The 15,534-nt window shown below is 40.4% G+C and overlaps 1 protein-coding gene across 3 annotated transcripts in view; it reads left to right on the top strand.

The window, feature by feature from the left end:
• RAI14 (retinoic acid induced 14) overlaps positions 1 to 15,534 on the top strand; it is an 85,330-nt gene that overhangs the window by 33,328 nt on the left and 36,468 nt on the right. For all 3 annotated transcript variants that reach the window (XM_077171213.1, XM_054652518.2, XM_077171212.1), the window contains one exon: positions 15,152 to 15,282. In XM_077171213.1, coding sequence (XP_077027328.1) covers positions 15,152 to 15,282 — 131 coding nt within the window. The remainder of the gene's footprint in view (positions 1 to 15,151; positions 15,283 to 15,534) is intronic.

The raw sequence follows: 15,534 nt of genomic DNA, 5'->3' as shown, positions 1-15,534 counted from the left end.
AGTATTCCAGCTTTTTGCCTGTGTGGTTAAGGCAGCATGGCCAAATCTGGTGGCTTTAAACCGTTTGTGTTCTGCTGTCTTTTAAAAAATGTTGGTCTCGTGATGCAGAGCTGACGTGTTGAATTCAAGATTGCTGCCTCGTTTTCCTTCATTGTCTCGGGATACTGGAGAAAGAGTGGAGGGATCCGTACAGCCCTATTTTGTGGAGGCTCCTTCAGCACAGGGGTTCCTTGCTTAGGACTGTGCTTGTTGGTGAGGTGAAGCACACATGAGGGGTAGCAGTTCTGCATTTTTTTCTTTCTACTTTCTACCTGTCACTACTGAAGGAAAGCAATATTGTCACGTGTGGTTAGCTGCTGGTTTAGGGCACTGTTTGTAGCCTGACTTGGTCCTGGTGCCTATCAGGCTGTACAAACACCAATATGTGGTTGGTTTTCCTTCTGCAGAGCAGGAGAGGGAATAGGAGCTGTGGCACAGTAAAAAAACCCAATGGAGCTGAACAAACTTCTGTTCTGTTATGAACAGAACACTCAGTTTGAGGGTCCCTAGTCTTTTTTTTCCAGCATGCCTGCTGGGGTATACCTAGGGAAGAAAAAGCACTGCACAAGGGTGTATGACACTTCTCCTTAATACTTTCCTTAGTAGTTTCAGCTCAAGCAGTTTTCTGCACATGTGGAAACACTTTTCCAAACTTGTAGTGAACCTTTCTGCCTAATGTTTGATCAGTCCCTCCCTGAACCCACATAAACCTATTGTCTGGAACATCCTTGGAAAGGACTTCCACAAATCCGGTATTGTTTGTTGCTTTACTCTGACCTGGTTTCACCTTCATGTGATGGTCCCTCATCTGTGCTGTAACAGTTGAACCCTCTGCACCTCCCCCATTTCAGTGGTTTTTGTCATCTTTGTGTCCCCCTTAGTTTGAGTACGTTGAAGTACCTTAGCCAGTTTGATCTCCATACAAGTGTTGTTTTGGATCATCTTTGCCCTTCTGAAACCTTTCTAATGCAGCTCTAATGCAATTTTAAAGAAAGAGCCCAATGATGCACATTGGTGAATACAGTCCATAATTGTTCTGTTTCCCTCTTTATGCCTTACCTGCTGGGTCCCAACACTTTGATTTCATATTAGTTGGACCGGGACTTGGGAAGCACGGATACATTTCCTGGTTCCCTTGTGTGGTCTCTTGGCTTCTTAGTTTTTGCTGAAACTTAGTTTCTTTCTAAACTTCTTTGTTGTTGTGGTTAAGTGTACGCACTATTAGAGGGGAAGGATACTAGCTGTGTGCTCAGGCTGACAGACTCCAATCTGTGTATTATATAATAGGGGGGTTATGGTAACACGGTGTTTTTCAGAAAGACTTTGGAATAGTTACACCCCAGTCAGTCCCCAGTAATTGTTCCTCGCTGGTTCTGTCACTATGAGAAACAAAACTATTCCTGCTTGTCATTTTTCTTTAGTTTTCATGCAAGAATCAGTTTATTTTTCTGGGAGCCAGGCTTGAACAACCTACAATATAAAGTGGAGGGTTTTTTTATATAACACTTAGACATTACATGCTTAGTTAAGGCATCTCTGCATACCTTCTTAAATGGCACCCTGAATACAACGAGGATCAGAGTAATAATGTGCTGAATGGTTGCCATTAATTCCAGGGGACTATATTAAATATTTGAGTAACTGAGATATTAAATATTTGAGTAACTGAGATGGCTTCTGTTGCACATATTTCAGTAGTGAACTGAAGAGTACTTTATGTCTTACAGTTGATTACTCTGATTTCCATCGCAGCACCTTTTTTCCATTCAGCATTTACATGATGCAGAAAATTATATCCTTTGCCTCTTACTGAGGTGTATTCTGAATTCATGTGTGTTCTTTTCTCTTTCCCAGATATTTTAAAAGGTAATCTTCTCTTGGTTTCCAAATAGTCCTTCAAACTCTTTTTTCCAAGAGGATTCATGCTAATAAGTGTGAAATAGTAATGAACCACAGATTACTTTCAAAGTCTATAAAGGCAAATTTTTTTAAAGCTGCATTGCTGCAGAAAGGTGTAACAACTTGTTGATTATACCTATTTCGTTTGTAATGAGAATGGCTGGTGCATTAATGTAGCTTTTAAGAGCAATATCCATTTCTTTTCCAGGAGAAGGCTTAAGAGTATTTATCTTGGAGTCTTCTAGAAAACCCTGCTCATTTGTATAATACCTTTTTAAAATAGCTAGCCAGATGGATCCAGGCAACGCTTGTGCATGTCACATATGTCTAACGCCTTTCCTTCTCCTGGGACCAAGCTGCATTACATCATATTTTATGATTACAAGACAGAATTTTGGTAGAACTGGAACCTAGCCATATGGTTGAGTCATCTGTTCTCTTCAGTTTTGGAAGGATTATACTGGCATCTTCAAAAGACTGTTAAATTTATTGTCTTTTTTAACCCATAAAATTTGGAAACCTTCTGCTATCTCTGGCAATGAAAACTAACTAATTTTCAGCTTATTTATATAATTCTTTGCAGTTATTAACTGAATCTGTTAAAGATGCTGTTCCGGGATGAAAAAAGGATGTTTGTATCTTATTCTGGGTTTTCTACCTCATGAGATGGAAGGGAACCCCTAAGATATGTGACGTGGATTCCTAAAAGAAACCAAAAAATCAACAAATGCAACTTCTTTGCATTTTTTCATGACTCATAAAACTCTTAGGCATTATCTCTCCTTCCATGAAGGCTTAAAACCTGTTACAAATCCTTGCTCTCCCTCTGCTCCTCCAACCTTTCACATGAATTATTGAAAAGCATGTTTTGAAAAAAAAAGAGAATTACTTCGCCACTGACTGGCCATTTGCTCCTGGGAATGTGTCTGAATTCGGCAGTTACTCAAAGTTCTTCTGTTAGATGCACTCCACGGAATCCAGCATAGCCCTGGTGTGCAGTCTCAGGCTTTGAAATGTGTTTAGAGTAAACTGATCCTGATGGGGGAGCGTGGCTAAGGATATTGGTCAGGTCAGTCTTGCTTGTAAGCATCAAGGGGAAAATGTTTTATAAGATTTATGATGCTACTTGGGATTTTTCTCTCTCATGTCAGCCCCTGCAAGAACTGTGATGAAATGGTTATAGCTGTAGCAGGGATGTTTTTGATGATGGAAAAGGGGCTGGTAGCACAGCCAGCCCACTCACTTTTCCTGGAGTTGTGTGCTCTTTCTCCAGAAGGACTCTGGGGAGTGGACTGCTCTTCAGGATTTTGTGCTTTGGTCACCATTTTATTATAGGTTTTTAATTTCTAGTAGCTTTTTACTGGGGAAGCTGAAAATCTCTATGTTGTTGAGCTGCTGTGCTCTGTTACAGCAAATGTGGGCAGATCTTGTGAAGAAATCAGAATATAAACTAGACAACCTGCAGTAGGGTGCCTTGGTACATCAGCAACAGTATTCCTTAGAGGGGAAGGACAGGCAAACCACTGGCAGCACTTATCCTGATAACAAGAGAGTATCTTGATGATTGTGACATGCAAATATAGTCCAGTCTAGGACTAATTAGTAGGAGCCAAGTGAATCTTTAATTAAAACAAAAGAGCAGAGGGTTGTTTGTATCTCTTGTCATCTTGTGTGAGCCACTCTGGTGCATTTGGTGAGTTGCAGGGTATCAAAATAGAAAAAGCACTGTGGGGAAAGGACTGAGTGTTCCAGTAAATCACATATTATTGATAAGAATATTCAAATGAGGACAGGTTATTGATGTGCAGATCTGTCCGTCAATACTGAGCTGTGGTGGTTGTGCCAGGTTTTTAGTTCAATCACTGATCAAATTGGCAAGAGTTAAACCCCCAGCACTGGCTTGGGGCAGCCAAAACTGAGTTTCCAGGAGCTGCCTGGAGGAAGGTGTGCAAGCTGTGGCTCTGATCAGATGAAAGGCAAGGTCATCCATGCCTGCTGAACAGAAAACTTGTGCATGTCATTATTCATGCCTGTGGAGAAATGGAACTCCTTCTTCAGATAAGGCCTAAGGACAGAACCAGGGTGAGTGCCTGCTTGTTCTCTCCCTCCTTTTGCTTTAGGCCTGGCATGTGTGGGCAGTTGATGTTCTGCATACAGAGTCTGACGCATAAAAGACTTGTCTGATTCTTAGTGCATGTGATGTGGAGGATAAACAACGTGGGAAGATGTGGTGGTGTGAAATCTCACATGTTCTTCACTGGCAGCTGAAGTGGATTTTATTTTCATGCAAAACAATTGCTTTCTTTTCCCCATGACTCTTGGATCTATCCCTCATTGCAGTCATGGAAGTAAAAGCAGCTAAGCTTAGCTTGCTTCTTTAATCTTTGATTTTGGAAACTGACTAATATTAGGTCTAGAGGTCAATTCACAGCACTAACATCTGTTAGTGGCCTCAGGAAGATCAGACAGATAGTGAAACTTTTTTGCCTTCTTATGTAGTCATGAAGTACTTTTGGAGATTGAGTTGAGTCCTTGAAGACTCCAAACAAAATAATTTCTTGGAATAGGGATTTGTCTCTATGCTTGCACTGTGTTTTGTTTGGCTTTGTCATGGGTTTCAGAATAGAAGGCTATAATCCCGTAACAGTGGTTATGTCCTTTACAAGAATGATGAATTCAACTATAAATAGACTGTTTTTGTACTCCAAATAGTTTTGAAATGTTAATACATATTTTGTTATGAATTTGGAAATTGTATTGCTTCCTACAATGGCATTCTAGTAGGTATAAAAATATTTCTAAATGTTTTTAAAAACATCCAAGATCTCTTCAGGCACTTGTGAAGAACATTAAGATGGTGAAGTTTAGTCAAGCAATGAACTTTGTCTTGCTAATAGAGGGATAAAAGGTAGCAACTTTCATTATGAGCTGAAATTTCATGTAGACATTTGTAATAGAAGCACAAAGTGGCTTGGCTATATGGTGGCTTGTACCTACAGCTTAGCACAGTACATCTTACACCAGTTCTGGACAATATGCTGCTCTGTTTGGTGTTTAATTTTTATTTTTTTTTTCTTATCTGCAGCCTTTGTGTCTGTATTCCCCTTTGCAGAATAATGGCAAGGAAAAACACGTAGCAGCTCTAAACACCATGAAAATCAGCTTACTGGGCAGAAATGGCAAGATAAGCAGTGTTTTGAGAGGTTTGGCAAAAGACAGAAGGAAAGATGGAGCCATAGGTCTAAAGTGCCAGTACATGATGGGTGTCCATTTGGCCATCAGAAATGAAAAGGATCCATCAAGTACCTGTATTCTCTAAGTTCAGTAGTTAACAGAAACTGGAGCATGCTACAAAACAACACCCAAACCAAGTTGTAGAATCATGGAATGTGCTGATTTGGAATGGACCCATCAGGATCATTAAGTCCAGGTCCCAGCCCTGCACAGGACACCCCAAGAGTCACACCATGGACCTGAGAGCATTGTCCAAATGCTTTTTGAACTTTGTCAGGCTGGTGCTGTGACCACTGCCCTGAGGACACTGTTCCAGTGCCCAACCACCATCTGGATGAGGAAACTTTTCCTGATATTCTAAACCTCCCCTGACACAACCTCAGGCCACTCCCTTGGGTCCTGTCACTGTCACTCCAGAGCAGAGATCAGTGGCTGCCCCTCCTCTTCCCCTCACGAGGGAGTTGTAGCTGCAGTGAGGTCTCCTCTCAGTCTCCTCCAGGCTGTACAGACCAAGAGACCTCAGCCACTCCTCACACAGCTTCTCTTTCAGACCCTTCACCTCCTTTGGATGCTCGCTGATGGCTTAATGTGCGGAGTTTACAAACCTTCCACTCAGGAAGTCGTATGTCTATGGCTTTAAATGTTGAAATCTAAGGGACTGTTCCTGTCCCTATCTAGAACCAAGGAGTTCAGATGTGTACCTTGGTCCTTGCAATCTGGTCTTCACAGACCACTGTGTCTAACACAGTATAGAGGATCCTCAAGATCATCAACACAGTAGCTGAATAAACAAATTTTGCTTGCAGAGTTAGCATTCCCTCTGTATTTTACAGCCTACTTACCACTGAAACATACTTACCAGATAAAAGGTCATGTTAGATTATCCAGGCAATTTTACTTTGAACCTCTTGATTTCCCCTTTTTCCCAAGTGACTATGAGGCAGTTGTGCAGCAGAAATCCTAAAACATGAAAGGCTTTATGTGAATTGCTCTTTGACCTTTTTAAGTAACTAAAGTCTGTTGATTAAGTAGTTTTTCAGTCTTAAAACTTCTTTAGAAGTGGTCTTTTTCATATGTCTCATGCTGATTATCAGTTTGTTGTTTGTATATGGTTTTATATTTAAGGGTAAGGAAAACTTGAGGATCTTTGGATAACCATTTGAGAAGTGTGGTCATTTTTAAGTCTGTGTTTTGACACCCCCTGGATCCTTTTGAAAGTAAGAGCTCCCACGTGTCCAGCAGTAATCAGTACTTTGTTAGATATATTTTAGTTTTAGTACAATTACTGAGTAATTTCAAGATGAGAACAGTCATCTGAGTCCTCTGTAGCTCAGATCTTTAGAACTTTGAGAAAAGACAGAACAATGGGAGATGGTCACTTCAAACAGAATAGATTTAACATCTTTATTTTTAGAATGTCCCCTATGTTTTTTCCTGTGCTAAGATAAACATTGTTTCATTTATACAAATATACACAATTAATTCTTGGCTTTACTTTCTTCTGTCTTACTGAGAATGATTGTTTGCATGTGGTGTGCATACTGCTACGTCCTTTGCTATCTGAAAATAAAGATAAATCTTCAGTTGCTGTACTGATGATGTGTGAGATGATAAACAATGGACAGTAGCAGGACTTACTGCCAGTGCTCTGGCTATATGTTACTAATGATTTAGATGTACTTTTTCTTGTTTTCTTCTAATGCCTTGCATGTTGTGAGCTTTTTACTCATCACTTTTCCTTTATATTCAGTGAAATGAAATGGCTTACATGAAAATATCAGTAATTTACTGATATTTAAAACATCAGTTTAAAAGAAAAGAGAATACCTGATGTACTAGATGTAATGTTAGCAGGAAATGCCACTGTTCCTCAAATGCAAAGATTGATTTATCACTTTAAAAAAGGCTGAAAAGTACTATCTGGATGGAAAAAACCATTGTGGCCTTTAGTATTAAGTGAAACAAGCAGCATGTGTGAGCTGTGTGTCTCCCAACCCACACAAAACTCCTCCATGTGCCTCTGAACTCGCTGGTGTGGGCCAGCTGTATTCCTTGGTCTGGGTGAACTGTGTCACACTCTCTTGGCCCCCCTTGCTGACTTCTGCTCTCAGGCTCTTCACTCTCTGGTTCTTACAGAAATGAAGTTTTGCAGTTGAGTTAAAAAGTGGCTGCTTTTCTCTGATTTAACTGTGCATGCTCTCTTCCTGACCTTATGGCTACTCTGCGTTCAAAGCCTGACTGAAACTGTGAAACTAACCACAGGGGTTTTTTAGAATAACCCAAACAAACAACAAAGCAAACAAAAAAACCCACTCACAAAACTCAACCAAACCGCCACCAAAACAGACAAAAAATACCCAAGAAACTTGCATGCAAGAAATACAAATATCTCAGCAAAACAGCAAACTTATTTCCACTTTCATTTCAAACTTATTTTGATTTTCATTGAGTGTTCTTGCAGCATAGCAAAGACCACACTAACTTTTTTCTACAACTTCCCTCCCCCCACACTCCCAGTCCCCAGACTTGCAGTCTCAGATGACCATTTTAGTCAGGTCATCTTCCCCCTTTTTTCTTGGTGAAAGACCCTTTCTTTTCACAGTTTGTGGTCCCCTTCTGCCAGGAAAGTTTCCGGGCAGCCTTGTTGGCTGATAGAAGTGCCCTGCTGAGTGACTTGCTGTTCAGTTGCATTATTCTGGGGTTCAGCATGAAAAAATGGTTTGCTTGGATAATAATCACTTCTTTATCTGCAGAAGCTACCCAGTGAATGGGTAATTATCAAGGTTTACTGACAATCTGCCCGTTAGTCTTTTGTTAGCATTCCTTGTCCATTCACTCCAACTGCTTCCTGCCTTCCCTGTCGTGTTTTTATCTCTGATTCAAATGGAATTCATGGTCTGACACAAGTACAGCCTCCAGTATCAAACAGACCTCATGCAATTCGCATGGCCAGTTACCCGAGCTAGGCACCATAGTAAGAAACAAGAGGAGGGCAATGGACTAACGATTCTGGTTGTAAAATGTGCACAGGTTACTTCATTGCTGCCATTTCCACCTTTAAATAATGACATGTGTAATCTTGTGAGCTGCAAATGTTTCACCTTCCTATGTAAATATAATTAGTGTTATTAGCCACCATTAGCCATCAGGTGACTGATGGCAACAGGCAACATGGATGGTCAAGTGAAGCTGGAGAAGACTGGGTTGTAGCAATTAGTGACATTTAGATAGTATCACTATAAATACTTTGAAAGCCATTGTCACGCTTTGCTTTTCTGACAACTTAATTAGAGGTCTAGACCTTACTTGTGGTGAAGTTAATGAGAACAGCGTCTTTTGGCATGGCCTTTCAGGGCGCTGCCTCGGTCGGCGCGGTGTAGCAGAGGTCAGCTTGCAGTGCCACAGAGCTGTGCCCTCGCCCAGGGCGGGCTTTGGGAGCGGCAGCAATTGAAAGGAACCCGGGAGGCAGCAGCTGCCAGCATCTGCTGAGCTCTGGATGTCCTGGGAGAAGCTGCTTTAGACTGGAATAAGCTGTTGCTGATAAGGTCAACAACATCCTGCCCTTCTGCAAGTGAGATTTCCACTCCCACCACCCAAGCTTGCTGCTGGCAAATACAATCTCTAAATTGCAGATGGGAAGGCCAGGAAAGGTGTAAGCTCCTTACCTACATAGCACTGGCTCCTAGGTTATAGTGTTTACAGATAAGCCATTCTTTTGAGAAAAACTGTCATCTGTTGTTTTAACTTCAAGGGATGTTTTGTTTAGTGAATGCATTCAGTACAATAAGATTGTTCTTGTTTTTAAAACTCTCTTGGGAAGTCCTGCACATGTGGACTTTTGTGGATGACCTTGTGGTGCAGTGGTGTTCAGTGTCTTTGCCATGCATTTGTTTGTGACGCCAGTCTTTAAGTATTCCTTTCCTTTTCAGACACTTGAGTTGCTGAGTTTGAAATTATCAGGAATTTCAATTTGCTACTCAGCTTCCCTGCAGTTCTGATTTCAGTGGAGATAACATAACTCTGTCTCCAGTAGGTTTGCAACAATGCAAGGTCACTTAAATCATCTCCTGTAGGCTGCATGCCAAAGATAAAGAAACTAAGTTGTTGCCAGTTAATGTTTGCTCAGGTATTTGCTCATGGAAAACGTTGTACGAGTGTTAAGTAGAACTATCACCTCTTGTTATATGTTATTTCTTGCATGATATTGCTGGTAAACTTAGACAATTGAGGCTTAATATCCTGATATGGTGGTGATGAAAAAATGAATAGCTACCTTTTTTGAACATGTTTTGATTCCTCAGCTTCTCTTCTGGAAAGAAAATTGTTCACTTTGTGACAGAGAAAACAATGTATAAAACAGCTAGTACAAGCTTTAACTCTATAAGAAAATAGCCTTCAATATTAAGGTTTCTCTTTGGACTCAAAATCTGTCAACTTGCCAACATGCTATGTGTGATCCCAAATATGAAGGATTTTTACTGGATGGTTTCAGTCCCACAGCTATGATAAGTACTTTATTAGTATCTTGCAATGATAAAATTGGAAATAAATTGTGCACAGAGAGGGCTTACAGGAGACTCGACAGCTGCCAGTGCAGTTGCTGTGGGTAAGTGCTGCCAAAGCTTGTGATGGAGCCATGGTTTTGAGAGGTCATGCTGATGGTGATCACTGGAGGTGGTGTGAGCACTGCTTCGGCTCAAGCATTGCCTTTTTTAACCACTGGTCATAAACTGGTGGTGTAGATCAAGTCAATCAAGTTCTCAGCCTCACTTCATTAACACCGGCCACACAGTGCCCTATGCAGGAGTGGCTTTGCACCCTAAGTGTGGCTACCTCTGTGCTGCCAGCCCTTTCTTGGGTCCATGAGGGTATCAGTATGAAAAACACTGAGCTGTTACCAGGGAGGTGCTTCTGAGTGAGGCCCTACAGCACACCTTTTCATCTAAAAGCTGAAAATTGAGAATAAAAGGCATGCTTGAGAGGGATGTTCAGTGCCACCAGATGTTTGAATTTTAGCATGCCATCCTTTCAGCTGTCAGTGTTGTATCTTAGCATTTATAAGAATGACAGATTATCTGATCCCCTGCACATTACTAGGAAAAACACCTATTTTATCCAAAAACTTGCACGTCTTGAGCTTTGATCAGATTACTTTGTCTCTGTGTAGGTAATACTCATTATTGCTACCTACACTGAACACGATACACATTTAAAAAAACCCAAACAAACAACAGACTAACTCTTCCCCCTCCCCCAAACCTGAAGAAGTACTGAGTGGAGTAATGGCCATGGTCTGTGAAGCTGAAATATGTGTTTCATCAATTTTGCATGTGTTCACAAGCCATTGTTATTGCAAAATGTTAATTGTTTGAAGGAAGGCTGTTGATAACTGTTTGGCTTGTGGCCTACAGGAGTGGGATGGGTGTGTGTAGGGTGGGGGTGGAGGTGAAGAGAACTCTCATGTGCAGTCTTTTCTGGGATAAGAGTCTTCCAAATTCATTACTCATATGTGTTTATCTTTAAGCTGAGATGCTCAGGTTTGGGGTTTTTTTACTAGAATACTACATACTCAGTTGACTAACTTGTGTATTTGCAGCAGTCTTACTGTAAAACAAACAAAAACCATCTCCAAATAAAACAAAAGAACCCCCAGCTTTATTGGTGGTGAAAAGTACCTGCTTAGCCATTGTTTTTTTTGCTCTTGTGCTATAGTCAATATATTCCTGAAGACTGTGCTGCTATTTTGTGCTAGCCTTGAGTTTGAAGTGTCTGTGTAGGTTGGCTCAGAATGTGGAGACCTCTCTGACATAAAAGAAAACTCTTTTATGTTACCTGAGTGAGTGGTATAACAGAACTGAAGTCCCCAAGGGCTGTGTGGTGGCTGGTGCCGTGCTATTTGGATGAGATCTGAAAGCAAGGCAAGTGAGGAATCTTTAGATAGAGGGGGTGGTAGGTGGTGCAGAGCTGAAGAAGGGGCAGCAGAAATGTCTGGGCAGCTTGGAAAAGGGAAAGTTTGGGGACTGCAGTAGAGGAAATGCAGTGGGTTTATGAAGCTGGCCATCCTGTACTCCTGGCAGAAGAGAGCACCTCCCATGTGCATGTTTCCCAGGATAGACAAATGCTGGTGCTGCGTGATGGGTGTCAGTTCAAGGTGGCTTCTACAGTGAGCACTAACAGGGAGTACCCATGTTTTGCATCATCCCAGCAGAAGTTACCTCCCAAGTCTTTGGTGTATACTTGATGATGTGTGACTTGTGGGGTCAAAACCAGGCTAATATTACAAGAGATTCCAGAAATGTAATGTAATGCAGCAGTTACTGCCTCTGTTCAGAAATCTGGGTTTTCTGATCTGCTATGGACAGCAGTGCCTATGCAATATTTGATTGCATGAGGCACTTTAAGACCACTACTGACTTAAATATCTCCTACTTTCTTGCCAAATCCTGGGTACAGTGTCTTTCTGGATGTCATGTGTATTCTCTGTCCTTTGAGATTTTTCTTCCCCTGAAGAAATGGACAGTAGGGATATGATCCCATATCGAAATGGGTTTTTGAGGGTCTATTATGTGCCATTTATTTTATTAGCTGTACCTTTAACTTTTGAAATGCATAGCTGGTCTTTGAGCACAATGGGGAAGAAAAAAACCAGTTTGATGCTATCCGAGGAATATTTGAACAACAGTTGATGCCTGGATACTTGTTTCTTCTGTGTGAACAGATTTGTGTATAATTTAATTTCAAAAATAAAACAAGGTGTGTAAATAGTTTTTTGTAGCTTGCATAAAATTGTAATTTCATCTACAGTTACAATGATGGCAGTTACTGATGTCTTAGAGTGGAATTTTTATTGCTTTAATGAAAAGATCAACAACTTTGTGTGAGCAATAGAGTGTGATGGCTTTTAAACATCTTGGGTAGGACACAGATATTTTAGTTTATAAATAAGCATAACTCTGCTGTGTGATGATAAACTGCGTGCATTCTTTTGTTTTCCAGGAGCAAAACTAAGTTTCAGGTACAGTAGTGTAATGGATGTTAAATATGCAATTGCAAGAACAAATATAGGTGGATTTAGGTATGTGGCAATCTCTAAAATTACTAATTCCTTTAACATCTCTTGAGTTACAATGCTTGAACGAAGAAACACTAATTAGATATAGAACTGAAAACAGGAATCTAAAATGACTGCCAAATACAGATCTAGCCTAGCCACCAGCCTCTACCATGTTCCTCTAAGCAGGAAAAGGAATTAATTTCCAGCTCTGTGTGAAAAATAAAGAAAGGTACATTGATAGCCTTTCCTTGACACTGAGATACATCTGATACTACTGATTATATTTTCAGGGTCACTTAATGGCTTCTCCAAGTTTAGTTCTACTTACTTCTCAAATATGAGGGAATCTTTTTAGCTGTGCAGATTAGTAGGCAACAGTTTTTAGTTTTCAGCTGAGGCCTCATTAAGTCTTTCCTTAGTTGTGTTTGTGTGTGAGTGTTCATTTTAGGATAAGGAAATGGTTGAATACTACAGTAAAGACGAGTTAAAGAATCTGGTCTTGTAAAAGAGTGATTCCATATGTAATAAAATGGTTTACTGTTAGCATGAACATTACTTTGCATCATCAGAATCCCTTTCAAAATACTCCAGGGTTCTCCGTTCAATATCTGAGTATCTCCTAGGTGCAGCCTCCACACTACATAAATACTGAGGGGTAATTTGGGACACAGCTGTGTTCATTCCTATTTGGTCTGGGATTTTAATGATAGTATAATTATAGATGAATACAGTTACCACAGAAGCTTCTTAAAGGGGAAATTGACACTTTATCTCATTATTTCTTAAATACGGGAGTCAGTATTTGTGTGCTTACTTGCTTGTACCAAAACACTGAATATTGGATTATATGTCAATAATGTTTCAATTTAATAGCTGGCTATTGAAGGAATATTCATGAAACTGCTTCTTGAAGATGTGGCCATTTTGTACTCTAAAGCTGAATGTTCTCTTGAAAGCTGTTCTGCCAAGGATTTTCAGCTGGCCTTGATCTTAACATTTTCCTGTAGTTTATTCAATTTCATTTACTTTCAAAAGTAAATTGGTGATTTCAGGTAGTATTGCATTGGATGTTGTGTAGATGAAAGTTGATTCATCAAATAGCCTGTATTTAAATATCTTATGTGACTGAATAATAAAAAAGCTCAGAAACAGGTCGAACTACAAAACAAAAGACGTACTGTCAAATAAAGAGTGTTAACTTTAAAGTTTTTTTATTTACAAGTGAGATACATTTTTTTAAACATCTGCTTTTAATAACAGGCTGCCTTTAAAGCATGAAATTCCCCAAATGCAGAATAGGCAATGAGTCTCATTTTGGGTGGAGCCTGCTGCTTGGCCGGCCACTCATTGTCATGGAGTCTAAATATTGCTTAGAGAAACAATTTTTTTTTGCTGATGTAATTAGTGCTCCAGAGTCTATAGAAATTTATTGCAGTGCCATAGGAATAAAGACTATAACCTGCTGGATGTGCACTGACTCACCAGTCATTCACTGCCATAAGAGTGCAGTTGCTCTGTCCGCATGCCACTTCCTTTGTCAGAGCTGCCATTCATAGTCTTGGTTCCAGGTGGTGTTCTCCCAACTTGTCTGCTCTCCTGCCCATGCTCTCCCTCACAGTTCTTTTGATTTGTTTTTTAAATTACTCTGAACCTGGAACACTTTCCTCCTGTTCCTCCTGTTTTTCAGGGTGTGAATAGCCTGTGGGGTTAGTTCAAATAAGTGGGCACATCATACACTTTTCCTCTCAAGCCCAGACAGAGAAACATCAAAGGAAGAAAGTCTGTATAGAGCATGAGGACAAGGTGTTGGGTGTGTGGGTGTGTGTGTGTTTATTGGTTTTTATTAAATATTTCTCAAGGTAGTAACATGAACTCAGTAATTCCAGAAGATGTGTACAAATCAAGTGCTCATGAACAGCAGTCATGCTGGAGATGAGCTGACTGATGTCAAAGAGAAAGCCACAGCTGTTGAAGTTAACTCTCCTGAGTGTAGCTGGGTGCTAACACTGCTTCAAACACAGCTTTTAACTGCACCAGATTGTTTTTCTTGGAGACTGAACACTGTTGTTAGTCCAGTTGTGTGCAACTTTCAACTCCTTTTCCAGAGCTCATTTTGCTGTGATCACATGGAATACAGAAGGTTAACTGTCCTCTGTTTTCTTAGGATCTTGTGATTCTACTTGGAAGTCTTTTAGAGGAAATAGGCCATTGTCCTATTCAGACCATTCAGAGAAGGGAGAGTCATCAAGTTGGGAACTCATGTCCTGCTCTTGATTCAGCTGCTGAGAGGGATCAAAAAGATTTAGTGGATTAGGTTTGGAAAGATCTGAAAGAAGGGTGGTTTTCTTTTCTTTCAGTTGCACTGTGTGAGTGGTTTGTTTGTTTGTTTTAGAGACCAACACAGGATAAAAAATTCAGTAAAGCTAGCTGCAGTCTGCAAAGGGCAGTCTCTTAAGCCATTAGCCTCCACAAAATGTGCGCTGGGAAAAGCCTTTAATATGGAAAGTTTTGGCTGGTTTGGATTGTTAGGGTGGGGTCTGGATAAGATGAGGCACCTCATTGCTTATCCATATGATGTATGTAGTGAAGGTCCAATGGGGCTGGTACAGCTCTGAAATGGAAACCAGAACTGGAAAAATAAAGAAGAATGTTTGAAAATACAGTAAGAAAATATGGGGTTTTTTTCCCTGCACTTCTCATCTACAGAGTTTCCAAGTTACAGTTCATCTTCAGTCATTGCTCAGGCCCTGGCTTGGGAACCTCTGCTGCACAGCTTGCAGATTACTTTTATGCGGCTTTGTCTGTGCCATTTCTTTGGGTTGGGCTTTTGTTTAAGTGGTGATAAATGCATGCAGGATCATTCTGAAGAGCCTATAAATGAAGCTGGTACTTATAATATTTCTCCTTACTTTTCCTTTTGCTCAGACCAACGAGTGGAATAAGAATGACGATCGGCTGCTGCAGGCAGTGGAGAATGGAGACCCTGAGAAAGTGGCTTCACTGTTGGGTAAAAAGGGAGCCAGTGCCACCAAACAAGACAGTGAGGGCAAAACTGCGTAAGTCCAACCAAAACTTGTGATTTAACTCGTGGAAAGCCCCAGGCCTAGAAATTTGCCACTTCTGTGATTTAAAAACCAGATACTATCCTGAAAATGATGGTTTCTTTTTCTTCTGAAGCACAACACATTCTGCAAGTCTTAATTTTTAATTCTACCTTTAAAATGCCATTTCAAAATCATAAACCCATTGAGGTAACTTGAAGGTTAATAAACTACTGGGTAGAGTGGGATTCTTTTAGGACAGAGTAT

This window comes from Agelaius phoeniceus, chromosome Z (genome assembly GCF_051311805.1).
Source record: "Agelaius phoeniceus isolate bAgePho1 chromosome Z, bAgePho1.hap1, whole genome shotgun sequence".
Taxonomy (NCBI): Eukaryota; Metazoa; Chordata; class Aves; order Passeriformes; family Icteridae; genus Agelaius; species Agelaius phoeniceus.
The sequence above is the reverse complement of the archived record's forward strand: the minus strand, read 5'-3'. Positions and strand labels throughout refer to the sequence as shown.